Raw genomic sequence first — 27,606 nt, forward strand, 5'->3', positions numbered from 1 at the left:
CTGCAAATACATGGAAATGTGGGAAATTAACTGGCAGGAATTTTAAGTCATTGCACATAATGCGTTCATACAATAAATAGGAAACTTGGAACATTCAAAGGGATGGGCTTATGGGCTAGTTGGAACATTGCTCAGAAACTTGAAAAAGAAGGTAAGGAGTGTGCAATCAGCAAAGAAAAAGAAAACGGATAGAAAGATAGCAGTACAGATAAGAGAGCAAATGCAGACGGATATCCCATTTGAGAAATGGAGTTGGGCAAGTCGGGCAAGTTGGGCAATGTGTAGCGCAGAGAACTTGTCTTTCAGAGTAACAGAATGGGAGTGCCAAGGTGAAAAGCAGTCGAGGGGATCAGAACATTATATTTAATCACGAGATTTAATCATTTGAAAGCATGGGTCAGGTGGGGGACAGAAGTAACTGAGGATTGTTTGGAGAAGCCTTTGGGGGGGGGGGGGGCAAAGGCTTCTCCAAACAATCCCATATTGCAATCCAATATTGCAGTGGACTTATAACAGGCTGACAATGATGATGCAGGAGTCACTGTGCGTGTGTCGCATGTGATGTATCCGCAGCTCACGTGTGATGTCTCTTTAAGGGAGTATTTTTAGCCATATTACGCACAAGATTACGGAACACACCACAGTGGAGACAATGGGTGTACTCATAGTGATGCATAAATGCTGAGAAGAAAACTTGGTGCTGCTTTCAGCGTTTTTTTGTATTTGATATTTCTTTGCATGGCATAGAAGTGGCTGTAACTTTTTGACTTGTCATGATGTCTCCCTCATTCTTCAGGCTACGGCTACCCAGTGGCTCCTAATTTTTCTTAGGGTCTGTATTGGTTCTCCTACCCAATGTTGCTATAAAGCAATTTGGAACAGCAAAAAAAAAGGGGGGGGGGAATCTCACAGTGCTTGTAGTACTTGCATGTTGTGTGTGTGTTCCGAGCCTGAAGGAAACTTAAAGGTACTTTTATTGGTGCAGAAACTAGTGAGATTCACTGTAGGGAAAGCTTCCTTTTACAGAAATGGTAAACCCTAGAGCAAAATTAAAGTTGGCTTCACATGCTTCGTGTGATGAAGTGTTGTTGTTTGAGGGCTTCTTGTATGCTGAAAATTCATTTTCTGTAAGAAAATTGCAGTTGGCCCTGAACTTTCTTATACAGTGTAGGCATCCTATTCCTAGCCCTTGCATCATCTTGGTTCCTCCCCGCACCTTCTTTTTTCTTGCGGGGGGGAGTTAAGTGCTTTGCAAGTCATTATGCAGTGAAATTTAGGCTGTAATAACAGTAATATTCCAAATGTAGCATATTTTACATATTCAGTGTAATATGTAATTGGATGGCTTGGATTTGGCGTACCCACTCACTGTTTTGCCGCATGGGTGAATAGCGGAAGGACCAGACAGAAAGTGTGACAGGTCTTGTTGCTCACGCAGCGCCCTGTCGTTGCGCTGTTCAACCATATGTAGTTATGCACCAACTGGAGCAAATGCATACTGTCCTGCTGTTCTGCTGTAAATTTGATTTGTGGTAACTTATTCCTCTCGTAGAAGAAATTAGATGTCCACTTTTTTCCTTTCTTATTCATTTCATTTTGATCGCTTGAATTTGCTTGTGTGCCAGTCCTCCCTATTTCTTAAACTTCTATTCCATCACTGTGTTTGGTGCAGGCGAAAGGGATCCTTCTGTCTATCCGTCCCTGGCCTCACCACGGTCGACACGGGACTGTGCTGTGGGACCGGACGATGTCTTTAATGAGACATCCAGCTTCTCGGAGCCTGTGACATCAAGGCCGGAGACACCATTACAGCGACCTTTGGAACGGCCACAAGAACAGCTGTTGGAGAGGTCGTTAGAAAGGACATTTGAGCGGCCATTGGAAAGGTTGTATGCACGACCATCAGAGCGATTGTCGGAGCGGTTATCGGAGAGGCTATCGGAAAGGCCACTGGGACACACATTCAAGAGGACGTTGGAGCGGTCGCCAGAGCAGACATCAGAGTGGCCATTGCAACAGTCGCAGCAGTGGTCAGCAGCAACACCCAGTCCCAGCAGTCGAACAAGTCTCATTGGAACAGCTAGCTCCAACAAGAGACAAAAAGTAGGCCTTACCATTTTTTCGACATTAGGATGGATAGTTGGGTGTGTTGGAAGCATGATCTGAAGTGAAGGCGTGAAAACGGTGACGGATGAAGAGACACACACAGGGCGCCACTATTTTATACTGGGAGTGCAATCACAGTTTCTCAGTGCGCATTCGCGTTCAGATAAAGCAGTTCTTTGCATGATAGATATTGATGCAACACTTACTTACGCACACACTCATCACTTGCCTCAATGATCCTTTTGGCCTCAATTATTAAACGAACTCATTTCTCACGGCTTCTGGCAACCACAGCGCAGGCGTAGAAGTCTGGCTTACATTTACAATCTCTACAATGAATAGCCAGGTGGCCCTCCCTCCCAATGTTGACTTTGTTATCATGTTGCCTCAGCCTGTCATTCAGGCACTGCTTAGTTTGGCCCACGCACTTTCTTCCACAATCTAAAGGAATCTCATAAATCACTCCTGGCTGACAATCTAAGTATTTGTTATCGTGTTTTGTGACACAGGCCGGTGCCTTGCGGAAAGAAGGGTTGGTCATTTTTCAGAGCTTAGAAAGCTTGCATGGGGCAGAAAACACGACTTCTGCGTTAGCTCGCTTGGTAATCTTTTTCAATTTATACGACATGCGGTACGTAAGGTATGACAGCTGCCTTTTCTTTTTCGCGAGGTGGCTCCTGGTCCAGTTGGCGAGTTCGTGACTTTTTCAGGATTGTTTCTACTGCGGAAACTAGAACAGGTTGCGTGTAGCCTGCCTCTTCCAGTTGGTCAATCTGCTTAATAAAACTCGCCGCAGCTCGATGTGGACAGCACTTCTTAAAAACATTCAGCAAGCACATGTTAGGAATGCTGCGTTTAACTAGCTTAGAGTGAGAGGAACTTAAAGGTAGCAGAGGTTTACTAGCCCGACGTTCATACTGCCAACAGACGTGGTTACTTGCTAAAAACAATTTGAGATCTAAAAATCTGATGGAGGAATCTACCGAAAGTTCGTGGATCACTTATGGGAGATAGAATCTGCCTGAAGGTTGTCAATGTTTGACCAACGACCAAGTCGGCGTCAATGAAATTTTGATCTACGAAAATTAGGAAGTCAACGAATCTAAAAGCTTTGACTACACCGCTACCCTCGAGACTGCTAGACATGGTTCTGCCACATGAGCTAAAAATAAATCGCTCAAGATCGGAGCTAAACACGAACCTATGCAAAAAACGCCACTCTTTTGCAGGTACAAACGACTGTCCCATTCAATATAGGTGGAAGCCAGGTAAAGTTCGAGCATAGCCGAGAATTTACCTTTACCTGGCTTTTCAGTTTAGTTTTTCAGTTTGTTGTGTGACTGGTTCCTTACTTGCATGCAGCACATTCTTAATATTGGGCATGTGACCTCATGATCAGCTTAATTTTAATACATTCTGTTTTCTTTTCAATTAAACTTTACAATTCTGAGTTAACAGCTTTTGTCTCATACCTTCTTTACTGCTTGTTATCAGTCAAGTTTTCCGGTGTATTCGAGCAATGAATCTACACCGATCAGCTCAAATGTCTGTTGTAAGTCGCAGTTTGTGAGGTTCCACTGTCCCCAAGTGCTGCTTCATTGGCCCGCGCGACTGTGTACTGTGCGGCTTGAAAGCGATCATGAAAGTGATCTGAAAGTGATCTGCCTTGTGGAGCAGAGTCTAGGCAGTGTAAGTGCGTCGGCGGCTTGTAGCTTTGAGCGTGCTGTGTATTCTTGACGCTCAGTTTGCGTTGAAGCGATAGCACAAAGGTAACATCGACCACTGCTGCTGCTGCCGCGCTTCCTCACGCCAGCGTTTTGACAGTGAGTGTCTGTGCTTATCGAGTCTGATGTATTCATGTTTGCTGATGCAGGCTGACACCATGTATAGTTACTAAGCAAATACTTTGCGAGGTGCTTTGTATAGCTGTCTAGTAATTTGCTATTGCAATTGATACTTCGGCTTTCGGGTGAAGCTGCGACCTTTTTAAAAATAAAATTGTGTGCAGCTCACCACCACTATAATTTCTCAGTTTTTCCTGTTTCTCGGTTCTTGCATTTCCCGGCTCCTACATTTTTTTTAACGGTCCCGTGAAAAACATATCGGGAGGGTTCTACTGTATTCAGTCAACACATGGTTAACAAACATTTTGAAAGGGAGCACTTGTCTTCATGAGGGGGGTGTTACAGTATGCGCTAAATGTATATACAGTCGAACCCTGCGATAACGAAAGCCCGAGACAACGAAATTCTCGGCACAATGAAAAAAGTTTATCTACCCGTGTAATGCTAACAGAGTACTAACAGAGTACATGAAGTGCTCAAATGCACTTTTTCGCCCCCTTGAATTGCTTAAAATGCTGTCACAGCGTGCTTGTGAGGCTGATGCCATTTTTGTTCACAAAAACAGCCAATCAGCTGAAGTTAGTGCGTGCGCTGGAAAAACATCATGGCTGCTATCTTGTTTGTTGATCGCCTGTTTCAAATGGAACGGCCGCATGTCTCTACTGACATGAGTCGACGTTTTTTGTGTACCTAGTGCAGTGCATAATCTGTGCTGCCTCGGTCCAAAAAGTGCAGCAAAAAGAAAAAAAATACACATTTTACCTTGTGGGGTCTTAATGTCTCGCAGGAGACCAACCACTGCGGGTTCGAGCTTAGCGAGCCACAGGGCCGCGTCAGCTGTTGCTTACAGCACTGCTGTGCGCGAGCTCAGGCCGCAAGGGGCTACCGAGCGATGCATGCAAGAACACAGTATTGCCCTGACTTAACCCCTTAAGGGCTCATTTAACAAAAAAAAAAAAAATCTGTTCCAAAATTGCCAAATTTTTTATGATGCGAAATGCTTCAGTAATGTGTTCAAAACAAAAAAAAATATTTGCGAAAACTTTTTTCGGCAGATAATAATGTTTTATTGGCCATTCTTCGCTCCATCATGTATTATTACTCTATAATACATGGGGTATTTAAGGTGTATTCTGAAAAAAATTTCTGCAACTCTAGAAAGTAAGGGTTGGAATTGAATTGCCGCGCACAAGATGCACTATTCCTTGATAGTTCACTTAGTGTGATAGCGTTCAAAGCACGGCACTGCGCAGAGAGCCTTCTCGCACCACCTGCACCAGATCCTGGTTTCCTTGCGGATGTTTTTACCATTTCCGTCTCGCTTCAAGTAGCAGACTACGCAGCGGCGTGTTGGTTCTTGCTTCTCTGTTGCTGGTATATGCGACGGAAAGTGGTGCTCATCAAACCGTTTGATGTTCAGGGGACATCTCGGCCGCCCTTTCTTTTTGGTACTGCTCTTACGGGAGTAATTGGTGATGATCGCCTCAATAAGTTTGAGCCGGTAATCCAGATGAGATGCTCTGCCTCCTCGTTTCTGATATAGGACGAATGAATTGTAGGTCCCTTCATCCGATAAGTGTTGGAAGATCTGCTTGTATGAGATCTTCTTTCGCTTGCGTGGCACTGAGTAGCTGGACAGCATCTGATCGACCCTGTCGACTCCTCCCATTGTATGGTTATAATCCAGGATAGCTTCGGGCTTCAAGGTTTGGTTGCCCATTTTGTCAGTGAATGGCACCATTTTAGCACTGTGCACCGTGGATAAAACTGTTGCCAGCTTTTTATCCATCCACTGTACAGCCAAACACTTGCCCCTTTGAAAGGCATTCATTTCACCTTTCTTGAGCTTTGCCCTGGCGAAACCAGGAGGAAGGTCTTTGCGATTGGCTCGTGTTGTGCCATAGATATCAGTAGATCTCTTGAGAAGGAAGTCAACCAATTCTGGTGATGTGTAAAAGTTGTCGGTTGTGATGCAGTAGCCTTTGTCTAGGAGGGGCTCCGCAAGCTTCAGTACAACTTTCGTTGCCATTCCGAAGGTTTCTGTTCCTACTGACGAGATCTCAGGGTTGGTGCCTTTCCCTGTATATATTACTGAGTTCCAAATATAGCCGCTTTCAGACTCGCACAGCACGAATGATTTGATGCCAAACCTTGCTCTCTTTAGGGGCATGTACTGCTTCCAACTGAGCTGTCCTTTGAATAGCAGCAAGCTCTCGTCGACACTTAGATCACGCTCAGGCACGTACAACGTGCGGTATTTGGTCAGAAGCTCTTGATACACTGGCCAGATTTTTCTGAGATGAGGCTGAGGGTGTCCTTCAAAATTTTCGATGGTCGCATTGTCAACAAAGTGCAACATTCTCATGATGAGTTGAAACCTGTTTCTCGGCATTATCTCGCCAAAAGCAGGAGTCTCAATCAGCCGATTTCTCGACCAGTACATCCTTTCATTTGGTTTCTGTACAATTCCCTGCAGCAACAAGAGGCTAAGAGAAACATGAAGCTCTTCTCGCGTAAGTGCAGACCATTTTCGGCAGCGAGAATGTTGGCTCAGGTTACTCGAATTCAATAGCTGAGAGGCGTACCGGTTTGTCTCGACTACGATAACATCAATTAGTTCATCATCAAAGTAAGCCTCAAAAAGCTCAAGTGGTTGAGGGGGAGAGCTCACTGTGATCGTCACTCCCGGAGAACCCTTGAATTCAAACCGGTGGAGGTCTGACTGGGATGTTGTCGGCGCCTATCCGGTACCATTCGCGGGCGCTGGCCATTGTATCATCGCTGCTTTCTTCCTCTTCAGTGTCACTGCCCGTAAAAACGTCATCACTATCTTCTTCACTTCAAGAATCAAACTCGACAACCACATCCTCATCACTCGCGCTTTCATCATCTGAGGGAGAAAGATCTCCCCCGCGAGTACGCCACGTGGATGTGGCCATGTTTGTTTATAAAACACGCGGGAAACACAAGGCGCGCATTCCGCCAACAGTTGCGCAAACGCTCATTCAACAAAAGCGCCAATGACGGAACCCATGCTGCTATCTGTGGTGTAAATAGAAAAGCACCATTTCTCGAGCTGGGCTCGTCAAAATCCTCTATGACGCAAGGGAAACACAAGGTGCGCATTCCGCCAGCAAGTGCGCAAACGCTCATTCAACAAAAGCGCCAATGCTGCCATCTGCGTTATAAATAGAAAAGCACCATTTGACGAGCTGGGCTCGTCAAATTCCTCTTGGAACATTGCGGAAGACCCATGACGACCCCAGGTCGTCATAAGCAAAAAAGGGGCGACTGCTCATGACAAGCTTAGGTCGTCATAAGCCCTTAAGGGGTTAACGGAAACCGTTTATTGAATCCGTCGGCACCAGCACTGCACAAACGCCTGGGCGGCGGGGAACCAAAGGGGTCTTGCACCAAGGGCGAAAATAGACATGGGTGCCTATAGCACGCCGCTGTGAGATCACAGGCTCAAGCTGGGAGACGCCGCTAGGAAAAGTCCCGGCGGCTATGCTACTTGCTCTGGTGATAATCAATGGGCCAACTCGCAGCCGAAAGCGGCCGCGTAGTGACGTCAGCGCCCCAGCCGCTTTACCGCAAACCACCGTGAATGGAGCACCACCGCTGAAACCGGTTGGGTGCGGGCGGGGATAGGCGGGGGACGGCAGACAGGTGAAGCCGGTGCAATGGTGCCAGCACATTCCTCAATCCCCACAACCTACATCAACTTGGTTATAGAGCATGAGATGGCGGCTGCAGCGTGAGCTGCCTCGCATTTCGGCTTTGATTGCGTAATCTTCCAACAATACGTGTCCCCTGATTCAAGAACGCTGGTTTCGGTGCCACCCAACAGGCATCACATGTGGATTTTGTGTTGCTGGACGTTGATTTGCACGAAGGAACTGTATATTCTTAGTCCATTGCTTTTGTGTATATGGGATACAGTCACTTTCACTCTCGGCACTGTACGCGTCAGCGTCGACGGGTGACAGAGTGCGCTGGAGTAAGACTGTGGCTCCTTGTCTGGGGTTGAGTTATGCGAAATCTTGCGAAAGTGATTGTATCTACAAAAGCAATCGACTGAGAATACCATTCCATGGCAGTGCCGGCATCGCTGACCCAATTCATGGGGCGCACTTTGTGCTGTCGGCAATGCTGTTCTATAGCCTCGACCAAGGCTTGCCAAAGTAGGCTAGCGAAATCTTGACTGTACAGTTTCATTTGCTACGCATTCCCTGATGTGCTGTCTCATTTCGCAGCAATGAAATTATAGCGAAAGCTTTTTCTTGCTTTTTCCGCTGATTTTGTTATTGGGGGATTCAACTGTTGCAACTTTCTTTTTTCGCTTGTTCTTTGCATTTTGCTCGTGCCTGCTCCCCTCTGTAATGCTGTAAAGCCAGGAGGGTAAACATTAACGGAATGAAATGAAAGTGTGATACAATTTTTTACTAAGTAGGGGTAATGTGACGTAGTTAACATTTGCTTTTCCTTCTTACAGCTTTGGCAGGAAGAGAGCCCTTTGAAGTCTCCTTTCTACTCTGGTCAGACGACATATGGTGGAGCTGCTGCCCAGAACAGGCTACGAATGCTGGCCACGTCTCAGACTCCCATGGTATGTGTGATACCGTTGGGACTTCATCAGCAACGCTACTGTGAATGGTTCTTAGTGATGACCCAGCCTATGAGTTTAGTTGAGCAGTGGTAGTGCAGGTGGGGGCAGATGCCCAGCAGTTTGGCGCATTTCTCAAAACCGAGGCTGGACGTTTACAATGGCAGAGTAAATTTTCACTTGGTTTTAATTTTTCGACTGCTATTCTTCATTGCTATTCTTCCCTGCTTTTTGATTTACATTCATGTGTTAGTGTACAAGAACATGGCAGTGCAAAAACCTGGTCGCTTAAGACCATGCTTTTACAGCAAGAAGTGTAAAGGGACACTAAAGGCAAATACTAAGGACTAAATACTAAATACTTGGACTGTTGAATTGGGATTCCAGAAACCTTGCTGCGCTTCTTTCATGCCAACAAAAGACTTCATTCAGTTGCCCGCCACCGAGCGAAGGAGTGGTGATGTATACGCCGTCACTGCCCTTTACTGCTGTCGGTGAGTAAAACAGCGCCCGACAGACGGTGCTGCCGTTTTTTGCACTAAACTCGAAAACGTGCGGCTGTGAAGAAACTGAGCCACTGCTTCGTCACTGCTCGCCACTGCTCTTGATTGCCACTGCCACTGCTGCTCTTGATCGCCACTGCTCTTGATCAAGTGGTGTGGCCAGTTCAGGAATCCACTCGGGTGCAGTCCACTTATAATTACAGTGTAGTCCACGTATAACGATACCACATATAACGATATATCGGTTATAACGATGAGTCGACCTAAGAGTACAGTGAAAGCTCGATGATACGAATCTCACGGGGTCACGAAAAATATTCGTATTAGCTGAAATTCGTATCATCGAAACACAATTAAAACTACAGTCGAATCTCGATAATTCGAACTCGAAGGGGCCCGAAAATTTGTTCGAATTAAAAGGACGTATTTTTGAAGTATTCGTACACCATAGCATGATGCACGAACGGTGCGAGTCGTGAAATATCGCGGCGCGCAAGCGCATAGCAAGCGCGGGCCACGAAACTGCCCACGCCGCTAACGGTCGCTTCCCGATAACGGCAGAAAACGAAGCTTCAGGGAGTGGGCGGCGCCGGCACACGGGTGCGCGCGGAGACCGTCGAAGGTGAGGGAGGAGGGCGGCATGGAAGCGGATTTGGCCGCGTCAACTCCTCCGCTTCGGTGGCTCCCCTCGCCCTCCCTCTCAACTCCCTCGTAGCTCTCTCACCTTCGACTCCGTGCGCGCCCGCCGCCGTGCTGGCGCCAGCTTATTTTAGCCGCTCCCTGAAGTTTCGTTTTCTGCCGTTATCGGGAAGCGAGCGTTTGCGGGCGTGAGCAGAGAAAATAGAGGAGAAGGGTTCACTGCCATTTTATCCGCGTGGCTGAGACGTCGGCACTAGTGTGTGCTAGAATACGGTTGTCTAGAACACTCTAGTCGGCACGTACACGCTTGTTCCGGCGCGATGCAGAAACGGCGACCTTGCAATTTGAGAGAGGGTGAAATTTCCGCCGCGGGTTCTTTATTTTTTTCCCTGTTCCTTCGCGCGCGGCATTGAGGGGTCTCTCCTGAGCTTTTGCTCTATGGCGGTGTCGGAGCAATTCCGGTCGGAGGCGCCGCCACGTGATTTGGCGCGCTGCTAAGAGCATTGTCAGTGCGCGGTATGTTCGAAATAAGCGTGTTCGAATCAACGAGATTAGACTGTAGCTAAATTAAAGAGTCAGAGGTGAACTCACTCAGGCACATGTACGTAAAAAGCATTTATTTCTTGAAGAAAAAGTCTCTAATGTCCTATCTCGGTAGACAATCCTATCTCGGTAGACATAGCTCGCTGCGACTAGGTAAAATGGCGCAAACACAAAGAACGCGGCCCGAAGCACAGTAGCCACTCCGTCCGATGGGTGGCCGCCGAAAAGGAGGAAAAGTACAAAAGCGCCACCGCTTCAAACTCTTCGCGCCCAGTCGCGGAGTCCGCGCTGTCCGGCGCCGCGTCCGTGCCTCCGCACCAAAAGATAATGGGAGAAAGCGCGTGACTGCGCGCTGTTCTCTTTCGCGGCAGTCAGTGGGGCGGCGTTTATTCGTATCAACCGACGCAGGCCGAAAATCGATTCGTAACAACCGTTCTCTAGCACGTTGCAAAGTAATGGGGCTCGGCTGGGACCACTGAAAAATTCTTATCATCCGGAAATTCGTATTAGCCGTGATTGTATCATCGAGCTTTTACTGTATCAACTTTGGCATTAGGGCTATGAGAAAAAAAAAAACATATATAACATATTATTCACCGCATATTGGAATAACGATCGAAATATTGGTTCTGGGCAGCGGTTTTCATGCAGAATAATCGCGAAATTTGTGTTCCTAAGTTGCCTGTTCCGAAGACAGGGCGAAAGTTTGCCTACACGAGTTCGTATTTGCCGCCATCACCGCAGTGCATCCCGCCCGTGCGCTGATTGCGAACGAAAGCCATGGAGAGCATCGCAAGTTGGCGCAGCGTGCACAAGATGGCGCCAGCTGCTTCGTGCCCGCGTCAGCGTAGGTCGCGCGAGCGTTCAGAGGAGTGGGGGGAAGAAAGTGATAAGCGAGTGGTGCCTGCGCGTCCTACGCTGCCTTTACAATCTCCCGCTCTCAGTCAGCGCAGAAATTCGCCGCAGAAAGAGTGGGAGGTGCGCCGACAAAGCGCCAAGCCGTGTTTCTCGAGGCGAAGCTGCAAATTTAGCAACACTCGAAGTATGACCTCGCGCAGTCGATAATATCGATGATTATGAAAACCGGGAGCGCCACGATCATGAAGGCTAGAAGCAGTGGCCATGCCGATCAACGGAAAAAGCGGGCTTTGTGCGCCGAGACGAAACCCTAATGGGTGAAACTAACATGGTGGAAGCCGCTGACATTACCGAACTCTGGGAGCACGTCGCTACTGACGATAAAATAGGTGGTGTTTCTATGGAGGAGTTTCTAAGTACAGGTAGTGCTGCCTCGTTCTGCAAACTGCCGGGGCGATGATTGTCCCGACAGACGGCAGCGTTGTGCGGCAGAGGCGACGACAGCAGCAGCGACGAGATTGACAATGGCCATTCATTGACACTGACCCCGATGTTCAACCAAAGTGCAATGTCGTCGATCGAGTCGCTCATTGATTTCACGCACGCTCCAGTGTTCCGCCCGTGTTCGCACCAGTGTTCGCGCAGCAGCTGGACGGGATGTACACGGCGGTTGTGAATCCGAAACTTCTACAAAAGCAAATGCAGATTTCTATTTCAGCGCGCCTAACGATTGAGATGCTATTTAGAGGTATAAATAAACGTTTTGTTTTTCCCAGCCTACTTTTTACAACCTCGATTTTTTACCGCAAGTGGCAAATTTGGTTTCGGGACTTCAAAAATATATATTTTTTTTTATCGGCAGTCCAGATATAGCGATGATTGGTTATAACGATTGGATTTTTCGTTCTTCTTGATACCGTTATAAGTGGACTGCACTGTATATCAAGTACGAAAAATCCGATCGTTATAACCGATGATCGCTATATTTCGACTGCCCTCACAAAAAAAAAAAAGCTGCTGAACATACCTTTGTAGCTCCGAAGCCAAATTTGCCACTTGCGATAAAATATCGATATTGTAGAAAGTAGGCTGTGAAAGTAGGCTGTTTATTTATACCTCTGAAACAGCGTGTCAAGCGTTAAGCGTGCCGAAATTGTCAGAAATGTGCACCTGCTTTTGCGAAAGTTTTGGGTTCACAACCACCATGTGCATCGTGTCCAGCTGCTGTGTGAACATTGGCGGCTGTAATTTAGTGTACATGAAATCAGTCAGCGACTCGATTGACAACCACCATGTGCATCGTGTCCAGCTGCTGTGTGAACATTGGCGGCTGTAATTTAGTGTACATGAAATCAGTCAGCGACTCGATTGACCGATTGACGACAGTGCACTTTAGGTGAACATCAGGGTCAGTGTCAAAGACAGGCCATTGTCAATCTCGTCACTGCCACTGCTGTCGTCTTCTCCATCGCACAACGCCGCCGTCTGTCGCGACGATTGCTCCGTCGGAGATCACTTCGCAGAACAAGGCAGCACTATCGGCACCTGGAAACTCCTCTTCGAAGCACCGCCTATTTCATGCTCCCAGAGTTCGGTAATATGAGGTGCTTCCACCACGTTAGTTTCACCCATGGGGGGTTTTGCCCTGGCGCACAAAGCCCGCCTTTTCCGTTGATCGGCATGACCACTGGCACTCCCGCTTTTCAGAATCTTCGATATCGTCGACTGTGCGAGCTCGTACTTCACAAGTCTTGCAAAATTTGCAGCTTTGTCTCGAGCGACAGAGCATTGCACTGTCAGTGCACCTACCGGAGCTGCTTCCGCGACGCATTTCCGCCTTCTCTGAGAGAAAAGGGGAACGTAGGCGCCTCTTGCTTCTCGCTTTTTTTCTCTTTCCCTTCTCCGGACGCTCGCGCGAGGCAATGTGGACACGAAGCAGCTGGTGCCATCTTGTGGGATGCTGACCCAACTTGCGACGCTCTCTGTGGTTTCGCCAACGGTGGGCGGGTGAGATACTTTGCGTGGTAATGGTGGTAGATTCGAACTCGCGTAGGAAAGTTTTTCGCCCCGTCTCGGTTAAGGGGTACTTAGCAATGCTCATATCCCTAATGCATAATACCCTTAAGTCGACTCGTCGTTATAACCAACATATTGTTATATGTGGTATCGTTATAAGTGGTCTGCACTGTACTTGCAGTTCGCGTTTCGCGAGCCAGCAAAACCAGTGCAGCAATACACAATACCGAAACTACTGAAATGTGAAAGTACGAGTGGCACTGGAGTGGAGAAAACGAAACCTTTTGACCACCCGCGTCGTTGGCAAGAGTAACTACAATATGTTTTTTTCTAAAAATCAAATAGAACTCGAGAAATGGTATTTTATTTCGTCTTATATGTGATACAATGATCTTTTATTACAAATGGTTGAGTACTAGTAACAAAATTATAAGGAGTGCCTTCATCATCGGGCTACAGTAGAACCCTGCTGATATGTTTTTGACGGGACCATAAGAAAAAAAAAACGTAAGAGCCGAGAAACGCAAGAGCTGAGAATTAGGAAAATTTGAGAAATGAGAGTAGTTGTGAACTTCACATAACTTTATTTAAGTTTTTACGTTTTAAAAAAGGTCGCAGTTTTGCCCGAAAGCCGAAGCATCGATTGCGCTAGCAAATTAGTCGACAGTATACAAAGTGAGGATAGTAGTTGTATCATCGCCGCATAAACTTGTGAACATTCGCTTATTAACTACAGTGTAGACCGCTCATAACGTAAGTCGCGGGAGTTGTAAAAATCCGCTCTATAAGCGGTGCCGCGTTATAACCAGAGCATGCTTTTTTAGGCTTTTGCTTAAGCCAAACGGGCAACCCACCTTTCAAACACAATTTATTACATATTTCACCCACACCCACATGCAACACAATCGCAACACAGCACAGAAACCAAGTTCTCCTGACAGGTGCGGCATCAGCGGATGAACGCTGTTATTTTCGACTAGACTCCACGCGCACGCTCCCACTCCTGAAAAAAAAAGAAAAAGAAATTTAAAAAAAGGAGCGCGCTACCGTTCTACCCCGCATTCAGCGCTCCCTGATTGGACGAAAACACGCGCCTTCCTTCCTCCAAAGTCTCCCATCCTTCTCCTCCTTTTTGATTTTCGCCGCTGGTCACCACGTGCACGCCCACGCTCCCACTCCTTAAAAAAAAAATATATATGAGAAAATAAATGCTGTATGCCGTATGCTGTATGTGCGAGTGAAAGCGCGCGAGGGACGCGTGCTTTCACGGAGAGCGAGCGTACGGCGCATAGCAAATGCGACGACTCTCATGCAGAAAGCCGTGAGGGGATGGGAGGGAGGGAGGGGAAGCGACGTTTAGCTGGGGCACTCAATGCGTATCTTGCGACCGGGCGCGAGGGGAACTGGCGACTCAAGCTCCCACGCAAAATGAGGAAAGTGCAAAGGCAGCGCGGGAGGGAGGGGGCGCGGCTTTCTGCAAGCCACTGCGTACTTTGCGCGCCTGAGGGCTGCTGCGCGCACCGTATCTTGAAAGTGATCTCCACACGGCTCTGACCTTGTATGCGCTGCGCTTTCGCCGCTCATTTTCCGTTGAAGCGATAGACCACACGAACCTTCGTTTGCTGCTCCAGCCGCGTTTGCTCACGTCACCGTTTTTACAGTGCTTGTCTGCGGTCATGGAGTGCGATCTATTCATGTTTGCTTGTTAATTCAGTTAGTAAGCGGATGTGTCCCAAGTTTATGCAGGCAATAAAACTACTATCCTTACTCCGTATACTCTACTAGTAAATTTGCTATCCCAATTGATGCTTTACCTTTCGGGGGAAACTGCAACTTTTTGTTTCGCTTTTCGCCGCTGGTCTCCACGCACGCGCCTGCGCTCCCACTTCTTCGCGTTTGCGCGCCCGGCAACCATGCGGGCCATGCTAAACGCCTCCTAGAAAAGCCATGCTCCGTGCGCCTATTTCATGGTTGCGCGCTTAAAAGAACCGCGCTATAACTGGTTTCTGCTTCGCGCGCCTATGCAATAAACGGTTCGCCTATACATTGAGTTCTATAGGAGATATATTGGTGGCCAAAAAACCCCCGCTATAACCGGTCCCGCGCTAAAAGTGGTTACGTTATAAGTGGTCTGCACTGTATATTAACAAGCACAGTGTCAGCACGCACAGGCAAACATGAACACATCACAATCGATGAGCGCCGGCACTCGCTGTCAAGGAAGCGCGGCATCAGCAACGAGCGATGTGACCTGCATGCTGTCTATCGCTTGAATGCAAACAGAGCGCCGAGAACACACATCACGCACAAAGCTAAGAGCCGCCAACGCACCTTCACTGCCTAGACTCTGCCCCCGACGCAGATTGCTTTCAAGATACAGCCCGCGCAACTGCGTGACGCCGCTCGATACGTAGTTGATGCCAGAGTACAACGCTGCCCGCTATCCCTCCCTCCCCGTGGTACCTGTAGCGCGATGGAAAAAGGCACACTTCCTCTCCGCTTTTCTTTCTTCGGCGCGTGAGATTTAGCTGTGGTCGTCGGCTTCCCTGGCCCGCTTTCACTCGCACGTACAGCATATGGCGCACGGCGACACGGCGCCCTTGGACTTAATATGGAACCATCTTAACAAAAAGCTAGCGCAAAAAAGACATGGACGAGCAAGAAACTACAAACACGTGCGCTGTGTTTGTCATTTCTTAGGCATCCAAGTCTTTTTCCCGCTAGTTCTTTCTTAAGATGGAACCACACCAACTGACCCAGCTCTCAGTTTCGATGTTTATGCGGAACATCTATGCGCCAAAACCAATTTTAGGGCCCCAGCGCATCATGGACACATCCTTAGATAGCAAATACAGATGTTTGCTGTCGGAAACCGAAAAGACGTCATAGGTATCTCCTCGGCCACTTTGGGCGGCCAATCCCATTGTAAAGCCACCAAGCCAAGCGACATAAAAAGTCAACATGGCCACTCGGGCTGGCACGGGGTGGCAATTCACAACGCATGATGCGGGAACGGTCCCACAGTTGCGACGCCACAGCGGGGTTACCAATGCATTCTGTCCTATGGGAGCTATGCTGGGACTGTCCGAAAACGACGTAACAGCCGAGAAAATGCAGCATCCTGGAACCTAACAGCGGGGTTCTACTTTAGTACTTGAATGTCCTGGGGAAGTCTCTAATCATGTCCTGTATTTACCACAATTTCTCAGTTGCTAAAGCTCTGTTTGCAATAATATTGACGGCTTATAGGTTCTCGAGCACTAAACTATCACTTTAGATTGACTTAATATTTGCCTCTAGTGTCCCTTTAATTCGTGTGTCCTCTAAGCAGTTGCACCTTGGCCTTGAATTGCACCTACCTCATCTACAAAGGTGTTCCTAGGTAGCGCTTGATAGCTGGATCACTAACAATGAACTGCCCTTTCTGTCTCCAGGTCCCTGTCATGGCTCGAGGTGTAAAGCCGGGTGGAGCAACAGCCGGGCTAAGTAACACCACCCGTCAAATCCTGGCCACCCTTGAAAAGATGGCAACTCCTGTGACGGTGCGATGCTTACTTGTTAAGGGCCCTAGGGACATGCCTTGTGCACGAGGAATGGCCCAACAAATTTAATTTCTCAAAAATTATTTTTAGGTGTACAATTCTTTCAATATTTCATTCCGCTATGTCTTGTGGGGTCTCACACGTGCTCTTGGGACAAAGGAACGACAACACAGTAGTGCAAACAATCAAAAGGGCATTTATTGCACCGCTCATACACTTAATACACACTTGCCGAATTACTACCACTAGAACATTCCCTGGGCGCGCCACAAATCAAGGAAGTTCGACTCACCGCGACCCGATAGCAAGCGAATGTGTTCGCCCCATGCTGTGACACCATCGCCTAGTCGTTCACGTGTACGGTCACGCGAACGGTGGCACGTTCGAACAATCCGTGTTCGTCCATACCGGTGTCCTGCTCTTAGCCTCGCGAGACGGCCCCGCGAAGCGGGCCGGCGCGCGCGCGAAGCATTCGTGCGTGTTGGTCGCCGATCCCAAGCCAAAGAGGAAGCGCCTTCGCCCTTTTTCTCCCAAGTCACCCTGTCGTTCGGTGGCGTTAGCATCGCGACACTCGCGCCATCTCTCGCAATGCGCCACAACCACCACGACCGCTGCCGGTGCTTAGCTACGCGGTGAAGCCTAATTACAGGAGACGTGTGAGAGTCGCGCATCCCCACATCCCCCCAACGCTTCAAACCCACGCACAAGTGCTGTAAGAAATTTTTGTCAGTTTCGCCACTTGTACACTCTGCGTTACTCTGCGCCAGCTGCTAGATTTGGCATGTTTCTTTTGCTGCTGTGTCACCAACTGTAGTCACCGTGTCCGCCCCTTGGTCATCATCTTCAACTCCCACTACAGATGCTTGTGCTGTATGGCGCTTGTCGTATATCAGTGTGCATAAGTCTTTGTCGTATGCTTCAGTTCACACAGCAGACACGCATGTGTTGTCGTTCATTTGCTATGATCATCCTGGATAAATGTTCTCGCTCGACAACTTCTAAATGAATTTGAATATGTTTACGGTGCAAGCTGGTTGCATTTCAATCCATGCGAACCGGCATGCTCACACAGCCGTCCCACGAAAGAGCGGCAGTTCAGATAGTTTCTCATTCGTGTGCCGAACGCATGCCAACCTCTGTTGGCCGTGTACAGTGGAATCTCGTTGATTCAATCTTCACGGGAACCGGAAAATGAAGCGTATCATCCTAAAATCGTATCATGCAACGTATTATCCAACTAAATTATAATATCGAGAAAAGAAAAAAACGTATCCCAAAAAATGTATTATGCAGAATCGTATCAAAGAGGTTCCACTGTACTTATATCTCTGAAAGTCATGGAAGTCACTGGAGAATACCGGCCTCAGCTGCCTGGCACGCGGTGTTGGGGGCCACGTACAGCGCAAACATGATGGACTTTCCTTCGACCGCATTGCCGTTTCGCGACAATATGAGCTAACCAAGTGGAAAGCGGAGGCACAAGACTATCACATTGGAACAGGAGGAGGCTACCATAAATGCTGTCCCATCAGGTTCTAAAATGTTGTGTGTTACACATGCCAGAAATTCTTTTGCTGTTGTTCTATTAAAATTTCATCGCATACACGGCCGCGTAGTGATTCAGCAGGCCATGGAGCCGGATCCTTTTTTTTGCATGCTTAATGTTGTTCATAACATTGGGCATGTACTGCACTGAACTGCAATACAGTCAGCGTCCGATTTTTTGGACTCCTTAGGGGGCGCGAAAACGTCCGAGAAATAGGGCAGTCTGAAAAAAAATGAATGCATGCCTTTTCTGCCCCTAAGGTCTAAATGGGCACAGGCGCATCCAAAAAATCTCTGAAAGCCTGCCAGTACACTTAGTCATATCAGTGCTTGTGACACTGGAAGCACGCGTGTATAATTTAGGAATACATGCTGTGTCCCGTGACAATTACCCCTGCCACTCTTGGCATGCTTCACTGCAATACTTTGCTTAAGCTTCGCCGCGTAACACTGCTGTGTTGAGGCAAAGTTTACTTTCGGGAACCTGCGTTATGCAACACGCCGTGCTTTCAGAGTTTCGAAGACAATGGAGAGGATTACAAAGGCGGAGGCGGCGCCATTGCTGAAAGCTGTGAATTTTTTCAAGAAAAACGCTGCACCGAGTGGCAATAAGTTTAATAGCGAACGCCGAAGCAACTAGGCGTAGGGTTGCCGTGGTGGTGGCTATGGGGGGGAGGGGGCTGCCAGTGGATCTGCGTGCAGGTGCGCCAGTTCGAGGCGGCGTGATAATCAAAATGGCGGTGGTGGCTTTGATTAATGCCGTTTCGGACCTGCAGTCACAGCAAAAAGTCTGGAAAATCGGATGGCGAAGGGTTCTTGAGTCTGAAATTTTCCATCATGAAAGATCACAACTGCATTGTGTTCTAAATGAAGAGTCAAGGACTGAACTTAGCAAGTTTCAAGAACTATTACTGAGCCACGGGGGCCCTAAATATGAATAAAATGCTTGGAAATCTGTTATGCGCGAACTGGCAAACTGGGGCTGGTGTTTCCATGTGAAATTTAAGAAGTGGAACTTCTACCTTCATTTAGGCTTTTAAAATGAGCCTCCGACCATAAAATAAACATACATAGTGTTTCTCTTTAGTGTCTCTTTAGAGCAGTAGAAGTGCTGCACTCATTGCTGACACTTGCATAGGAGGCGAAGCGGGTACCACTGAGGAGCAGGATAGCAGGTGGCCGGCCGTGGACTCTCCCACATCACAGAGATCCCCCTGCACCAACACAGGTTTGTCTTCAACTATAAGCCTTGTTTCCTTTGGTATACAATGTTACAATTTCCTGATACACAATTCTATGCAACTTGTCCCAAGAAATTCTCCTGTGTTTGTCTATTCACATTTTAAATGTGAATAGACGTTCCTAGTGACAATTTTTGTAGGTCAGTATCGAGTAGCTTCAAGTGGTGCCAACTGCACTATCCACGTCTGTGCTGTTGCAAAAAAAAAAAAAAAAAAAAAACCCGCCATCATTCAGCTATCGCGACACAGTTGACTTCTGTTATGTTACCAGATGATGGAGATTTGGTGCCTGCATTGACTATACTTTCACCTACAGTCAACTACTGTTAAAGGGCCCTGAACCACTTTTTATTGAAGTGGAGCAAACATGTGAAGTGAAAATAGGCCGTTTCAGAAGTACTTTGCCGCAAAAAGTACTTCAACGAGCTCAGCAGAAGTGGAGTTACAATAAAACCTCGTTAATTTAGATTTCATGGGACTGAAAAAAATGTCCGAATTAACCGAATGTCTTATTATCAAGGGTATGAAGAAAACAATAAACAAATGCTTACTACGTAAGCATTTCTTACTACGTAAGACCTCCTGAAGTGTCGTTCGGAAAGCTGTCCAGGTGGTAAAGTCAGCCTCATGGTTCCAGAACCAAAGATGGACGCCGCCGGAAAGGTAGAAGGGGACGTAACCAAGCTTGTCAGCTTCAGTCCATTTGTTGTGGGCACTTACTCGGTTGTACAGTGACAGCCAGTCCTCTACGTCATGATCGTCAGTGCCATTGAATATGGGAGGATCCCATTGGCGTGGCGCGCCAGGACAGACGACCGGAGGCGGTGCCTGGGGTGGATTGGGAGGACTAGTCTCCTCAGGCATGGGAGCTGTGACAGGGATCGTCCGGCTTCGGAGTTCCAGTTTTGCAAAAGGCCCAACACCTTCCACCAAATGTCACGAAGCACTTGGGGAAGTCAGCGTTCGCGTCTAGAACGACAAAGCAGCGAGAGGTAGCACAGCCGATCGAGCACCGAACCAAGGTTTATCTTTCGTCGTCATTCTCGCTCTCATAGCCACATACCCACTGCTCCTTATTTCACAGTACAGTTATAACAATGAAGGTAATGCCACAAGGTAATGGAATACAAAATCCTTGGAAATAAAAAAGAAAGAAATTCGAGCGGCCACACACCGCCGCACTGTTTTCCAGCCTTTTCTGCGTTGCCGGCCTTGTGTGCCTCTCTCCCGTCGCCATTCCACCCCTCCGCTAATGAATGAAACGTGCCGATAGCTCTGCGCCGCGCCACCCTCCTAAACACAAATGGACCGCGCAACTGCGCTACTACTACGTGGTTTGTTTGAGAAAGGAAAGGTTGGCGCTATCTTCTGCAGCCCTTGAGGGAGCACGGCTCAGCGCCAATGCAACTGCGCTGATACCTTATAGCGCTGCTCACCAACCGGCTGGCCCCTCATTCCCTCGCAGTTCTGCGAATGCTTCAAGGCGCTTGGGCTGACTCCACCTCGTCGGTAGGTGGTGGTAGCAGCACAACACTTGCGCCATCTCTCGTACTACTCTGTAACCATACCAACTGCCGTCGGCGTAAAGCCATGCGGCGAATCCGGATTACAGGAGACGGGAATCATGCGGGGGAAAACATCAGGGCAAGCATGAGTCGCACATCCCCACAACTCTGACCATGCTTCATGGTGTAGACCGGCTTTCTCCTTCACCAGCTTGACCGACAGATAGTAGCCACATCCAACTAGCACATTTTTGAAGTACTATCAATTAGTCTACCACGGCGTCTATCCACAGCGGCCACGAGCGCACTGGCAAACGTGAGTACAGTCTGACCTTAAGTTTTGTGTGGATCGAGGCTAGTTGAGCATTCAAAACTAGTCAAAATTGGTGAGACCCGATGGCTACGACACCGATAAGCAAATTCTCCAAAGTTTATTTCCTATGCGGGCTGCCACAACCCAGCGTGAGCAGACAATAGCAGTCGCCTTGCGGAAGTACGTAATTATTATTGAAATTTGAAAGCACATTTTCGCTTACAGCCTGTTTATTGAACTTCGTCAATAAGTATACACAGTAACCGTAGGAAGAAGCGCGCTGATCCAAACACTCTTATTGATTGGCGTCAGCTATTGGCCAATAGCAGCTGTCTATGGGAATCTACTGCATGACGAAATAAACCATCCAGAAGAGAGGGAGGACAGTCTTGTGTAGAAAAGGCGTTTGAGAGAAAGGTGACTTCGTGCTCTGCTTGCGAGCTCCACGTGCTGCGCACAATTGCAAAACTTGGCTGAGATATTTACAGCAGCATGTGCCATCTGTGGACTATGTTTTTCACCTAGCTCGAGGAGTGGTTCAGGGCCCCTTTCATTCGACCCTGACGGGACTGACGAAATTGATCGAATTATTCGGCCCCTAAACCAAACAAGTGCACCCACTGACTGTGTGTCCAAAGTGGTAAACTAATGTAAAAATGACATGAACCCTTTGAGGGTTGATTAACCGAGCGTATAGCTGGCATACAAGATGGAGCGCTTGCCCAAACCGACGTGACAAGTGCTCAAGGATGGCGCCACTGCCTATGCAATATGGTGCCGCACATGGAAAAATGGTCTACATAGCATTACCTGTTTTAATAATACTCTGATGTAAATGAGCAGCTGCCACTCCGGAAATTTCTTTGTGTTCTATGGTTAAATAAACAGTTCTCTACAATGTTCCCATGCCGCATTATTGGCTAAAACAAACAAATTTGGCCACTGCGTATCTGTGATAACAGGTATCATTATAAGTGGGTTCAACTTTATTTAGTATCACTTTGACAGACAACTAGGAGGACACCCTAAAGTTTGTTGTGATGGCATTAAGTTTGCAGGTAAAGCATGCAGAGATGCCATATTCGGATGCTTGCACAACTACAATCTTTACTTACTGTTTTCGCTTGCAGGGAGGGCCTCCGATCAGAAGTGCTGCGAGGCCAGCAGTACGAACCGTAGTGCCGCTGCGAGCAGAGATGTCTCGATTAGAGGTCTCTAGAAAGGAAAGCATCGCAGCCGAATCCTCATGGGCCGACGCTGTTAGGACAAAGGTGCCTCGGATGGAAACTGGCAGGCCCGAAGTGCCTCGGGTTGACGCTTCCAAGCAGGACCCACCAAGAACAGAGGCCCCCAATGTTGAAGCGAGCATTGTGACGCTGGCATCTGTAGCCAAACAGAAGCCGGTGGCTTCTGCTTGGGAACCTCCGTCTAGTAGGTGTGTACTGCTGCTCCTGTTCTTTAGAATGTCCTTTTCAGTGGTCCCCAACCTTTTTTTAGACGATAGAAAACTTATTGGTTTTTCAGAACTGCAGTGACAACTGCCTTGCTCATGCTGTACCAGGGTGCTTTGCGCATTCGATAGCTGCTTCATTTTCTCATCAATGTCACTTGCAGGTCAGCTCCTGATCGTGCACCAGGAGGAGGCAAGATGGTTCGTGTTATCCACACAGCCCATCCGGCACCACTGAAGGTGAGCTTTAGCTAGTGCAAACTTCTCCTTGTTTGCCTAACTAATACATGACACTCTGTTGTGTCTCACTGGACAAAGGACACTATAGGGGAACTCTGAATCAGTTTAGGCTGATGAAGTATTCCGTAAAATAGACTCTACTGATGTTGTGGTAGTAGGTTGATTCTTAGAAGAGATGAAGGTCCAAGTTCTACTCCTTGTCTTTCATGTTGAAGCCCCCGTGCTGGTCAGCGTCACGGAAGTAGCCTTTTCTTGGACATTTGTGAAACTTTTGTGCAGTAAACGTTCTGAAACTCCAATTTCAGTCTTTGGCTTCTTAAGAATGTGATGTGCAGTTAAACCTCTATATAATGAAGTCTATAAAATTGGCAGTTTCCTTTGTTATATTGAAATTTCTTTATTTTGAAAGTTGTCCTTTTATGCAAGTAAGTGCAGTCATTGATGGATTTTTCTTACACGGAAGGGGTTGCAAGCGCTCTCGAATTATCAAACAACCAGAAAAAGCAAATTTAAATGATAAAAATTCATTTTGTTGATTTTGGAAGTCGGTGACGAAAGATGCGGTTTAATGTCGTGTCAATGATATCTTCACATCGGCAGTATGAAGCAAAGCCAGCCATGCTTTGGTGTCTACTCCGCTGCCTTGGCTGATAAGTGTCACCTGCAGTGGGATGCTATCATGAAAAGCACCTACAGCGCCTCCAGTACTAAATGCGCAGGAAGCCAGCGCACATGGTGCCATACCATCTCGGCACGCCCACTCTTTGCACACACGGCAGATTATCGAAAGCTGGGTACATATGCGCTCAGCCATGCACTGCCACTGCTGCGCTAGACGCGTGTAAACCTGCCCCCTACTCCCTCCCTCCCCTCCTCGTGCACTTGATCGTGTCACCGTGAGCTCACTCACCTCCCTCCTCTTTCACCTTGCCTGCAACATGGGCAAATGCAAGACGGCACTCTGTAAGCCACCAACCTTCACGGCTCGCTTTCCCTCGCATCCAAAGCATGCAGAGATGCAGCACTGTTACAAAAAGATAATACTTCATTACATTGAGAATTGTGGTTTAGCTGTAGTCAATCTCCAGTGATAAAAGAAAAAATTAACTGGGCCCGAGCGGTTGTCAAAATCCATGACTTCGTGACAAGCTGGTGTGGGAACTTCAAGGCGCTGTCTTTTTTCTTGTGGTAAGGGTGGCTGTTTTGGTAATGTAGAAGGGTAATCGTAACTTACGAATACAGCTCAATTTGTTATTATCTTTAGTATTGCTTTAAGAATTCAAGGTCTTGCTTGGGGATCTTATACTACTATGTTATACTGCTGATTCAAATAATTTGGAAACTAGATATTAAAGGAATACTCAGGAGCAACGGTAACTTACCTTGGACCAGTAGATTTTCTCTTGAGGACTCTGTTTGAATTTCAATCCTTGAAATTAACGTGGTTGATATTTGTAGAGGAAAAACTGAAGGCCTAGCTGCCCACTTTTCATACCCAAACTGTATCACTGGAAATTCTGGTTTGTTGTCGTGGATTTCACGCTACTCTTGTATATCTTGGCCCTTTGTGTGCAGGAGAAGTGCAACAAAATTGGTAAGGTTTAGTTCAGCTTACCCTAGAAATGTTTTTGTAGCAGGCACCATCAATGTCTTACAATGTCGCCAAGAGCTGGTGAGGAAACTTCAAGGTTCGTCTCGTTCACTTCTGCTAAAGTTGACTCATGCAGATTTGTAGGCTTTTTATAGAGTGTAGTCTTTTTATACCTGCGTTTCAGATGAGTGGCCCACCACTTCAGTCAGAGGAAGAGCTTCCACCTGCAGTGCCTCTTCCACCCATCCCGAGCCTTCCTACCTTCTCTTTCAAACTCGCACCACCACCACCACCACCACCACCAAAAGCGCCACTAGCTTCCCCTCAAGCTGCTCCTGCCAGCAACAGCAGCAGCAAGGCAAGCAATGGTAACACTGGCAGTACCAGCTCTGGCCCTGTCAGCACTGGCCCTGTTGGCACAGTCACTGAATTCACCTTCAGCAAGCCAGAGGCATTGGCCAGCTCCAGTGCTGGATTGCTGGAACGACCTCAAAGAGACCAGGTGCGCTGTGTTGCATTTTAAGTTGTACCGTGTGTCTGCTTGGTCTTCATGTTTCGCATGTGTTCAGGCTTTGAAAATTGTTTTGTTTATGATGCAATACTGCTTTAGTGTGGAAATCCAAAACCAAGAAGGGGGCCGACACGTGGAGTAGCACACTGTGGTATAAAAGTTACAAGCAGGGATAAGATGCCTCAGAAAGACTGGTCAATGTTGCAAGCCTTTCTGTCAACATTTCGTCAGAAAAACGAAACAGCTACAATTCAGCCATTTTACTGTTCTCGGGTGTCATAAGGTCCCTTAATGAACAAACGTAGTGCCGTCCTTTGCCGCCCCCTCGCTTGCTCTCCACCGTTCTCCATTCCCTGCACCGCCAACTGCGTGCCTCCTCCGTCCTATTGGACTAGCGCCATCACGTGACTGTGTAAGCTTCTGATTTCCTTGTTTCTTGCTCGGAAGAAAAGCACGTGATTAGGAATATTTGGTATTGTCGAATATTCAATCGAATTATTCTCTATTCATTAATCACCTCGATCCGAATTCAGGTATTCTATATTTTAGAATTATTTGGTGCTCCCGAATAGGCAGCCAGAAGCCACAGATGGCTGGTACGAAAACGCATCTCAGAGTCTCGGCTGCCATACATCAACCACACATCTTGAAGGCTATACATTTTTGTATTAAAGAGGCGGAAATGTGTGATGCAAAAGAGCAGAAACGGCGCTAGCTTCTAACAGAAACAAAGCGGCGGAGTCCGCATCGCCGTAGTCATCAGCAGAAATCGTACATGAATGACGGCAACGACGGAGCGCTTCGTGCACGGTGGTAGAATAGGAGAGGCGGCCAAACGAGCGCTGCAACTGCTTCGCCGCACCTCTAGAGTTTCTACAGCGGTTGCCAGGGGGTGACGGGTTTTATGGGCTCAAAAACACGCATCGAAAGCTTTCGCTGTGCTGTAAAAGGTCAGTTATTATCGCAAATTTTTGTGGCTTTAAAACGTTGTTTGTGTTTTTAATATCTTGTAGAGGCTGCCTGCTGGCCTTGCTCACATCGGGCTCTATGGAGCGTAAAAGTTTCTAATCAGCACAGTGAATCTCGACAAGACTGACACAGAGCTCTGATAGCAAGGGAAGTGTGTGTATTTTTCTGGAAGCGTGAAAATTCTTACCGGTGAGTGCACAGCGTAAAAAAATATTTGGTTTTCAAGTAGTTGTGGGTAGCATTGGGCTTATGGGCATAGTTGATTTATAATCGCCTGAGTGTAACTAAATTTCAGGCTGACTATGCCGACCATGTGCCGGCCGCCCTTTCTTCATTTGGAGTCTCCCGTGCCCCCCCCCCCCCACCCCCGCCTGGCTATGCATTGTGTGCACATGCCATCTGTTATTACATCTGCTATTACGTCAGAGTTAAGTTCGTAAACTGCATAGAGTAGCTGTTGCAGAGAGCCAGTTACGTTTTTTTTTTTCCTCTCGAGTCTGCGAGGTGCCTTTGCGCCGGTACTGGCGGCAAGGTTGTGGTGAGAACAGGCTGAGCTTTTTCACAGTCGCTCTTTTCGTCGGGCCCTAAGCTACCATGATAACACGCAGCCTGTTCTTACCACATGCTTATCGCCAGTGTTCTCTCATGGCTTTGCCGTCAGCTTCTCAGTCATAAACCCCCCCATCCCTGCCAGTGTGCCGCCACGGCATGTTTAACGCTAGCGTGGATGTGTAGCCTGCAGAAATTAGCTGCAGAATTGTGTTAATGTCAGCATTTCCCACGTGGTATCATTATTTCCAACGCAGTGACGGGCATTGAGATTATATCCTTTCAGCCCTGAATTTTTTTTAACGTTCAGAACTTTTTTTAATCGTTTTGTATTGATTTACTTCTGCCTAAGAAACCCAAGAATACTTATTATATTCGGAGTACCACATCAGCATGAGATGGCGTCATGTCCTATATACAGTAAAAGCTCGATGATACGATCACGGCTAATACGAATTTCCGGATACAAATTTTTCTGTGGTCCCGGCCGAGCCCCATTACTTTGCAACGTGCTAGAGAACGGTTGTTACGAATCGATTTTCAGCCTGCGTCGGTTGATACGAATAAACGCCGCCCCACCGACGGCCGCGAAAGACAACAGCGCGCAGTCACGCGCTTTCTCCTTCTCTTTTGGTGCGGAGGCGCGGCGCCAGACAGCGCGGGCTCCGCGACTGGCGGAGGCACAGTCGGGCCAACGAAACTGCCACGCCCGTAAACGCTCGCTTCCCGATAACGGCAGAAAACGACACTTCAGGGGGCAGCTAAAATAAGCTGGCGCCAGCACGGCGGCGGGCGCGCACGGAGATGTGCGCACGGAGTCGAAGGTGAGAGAGCTACGAGGGAGTTGAGAGGGAGGGCGAGGGGAGCCACCGAAGCGGCGGAGTTGACGCGGCCAAATCCGCTTCCCTACCGCCCTCCTCCCTCACCTTCGACGGTCTCCGCGCGCACCCGCGTGCCGGCGCCGCCCGCTCGCTCCCTGAAGCTTCGTTTTCTGTCGTTATCGGGAAGCCACCGTTAGCCGGCGTGGGCAGTTTC

The 27,606-nt window shown here is 47.9% G+C and overlaps 2 protein-coding genes across 4 annotated transcripts in view; one reads left to right on the forward strand and one right to left on the reverse strand.

The window, feature by feature from the left end:
- LOC119466080 (nuclear pore complex protein Nup153-like) overlaps window positions 1–27,606 on the forward strand; it is a 68,978-nt gene that overhangs the window by 2,981 nt on the left and 38,391 nt on the right. For all 3 annotated transcript variants that reach the window (XM_049657606.1, XM_049657607.1, XM_049657609.1), the window contains exons 3-9: window positions 1,673–2,103; window positions 8,446–8,559; window positions 16,550–16,657; window positions 19,341–19,430; window positions 22,392–22,696; window positions 22,876–22,951; window positions 24,727–25,044. In XM_049657606.1, the coding sequence (XP_049513563.1) occupies window positions 1,673–2,103; window positions 8,446–8,559; window positions 16,550–16,657; window positions 19,341–19,430; window positions 22,392–22,696; window positions 22,876–22,951; window positions 24,727–25,044 (1,442 nt within the window). The remainder of the gene's footprint in view (window positions 1–1,672; window positions 2,104–8,445; window positions 8,560–16,549; window positions 16,658–19,340; window positions 19,431–22,391; window positions 22,697–22,875; window positions 22,952–24,726; window positions 25,045–27,606) is intronic.
- On the reverse strand, window positions 4,052–7,074 carry LOC119466082 (piggyBac transposable element-derived protein 4-like). Its single transcript, XM_037726572.2, has one exon. The coding sequence runs from the start codon at window positions 6,391–6,393 to the stop codon at window positions 5,164–5,166; it is 1,230 nt and encodes a 409-aa protein (XP_037582500.1). The 5' UTR covers window positions 6,394–7,074; the 3' UTR covers window positions 4,052–5,163.

Source organism: Dermacentor silvarum, chromosome 10 (assembly GCF_013339745.2).
Source record: "Dermacentor silvarum isolate Dsil-2018 chromosome 10, BIME_Dsil_1.4, whole genome shotgun sequence".
Taxonomy (NCBI): domain Eukaryota; kingdom Metazoa; phylum Arthropoda; class Arachnida; order Ixodida; family Ixodidae; genus Dermacentor; species Dermacentor silvarum.

Coding starts and splice junctions, on each gene's coding strand:
- LOC119466082 (XM_037726572.2), bottom strand. CDS start 6,393: ATGTACTGGTCGAGAAATCGGCTGATTGAGACTCCTGCTTTTGGCGAG.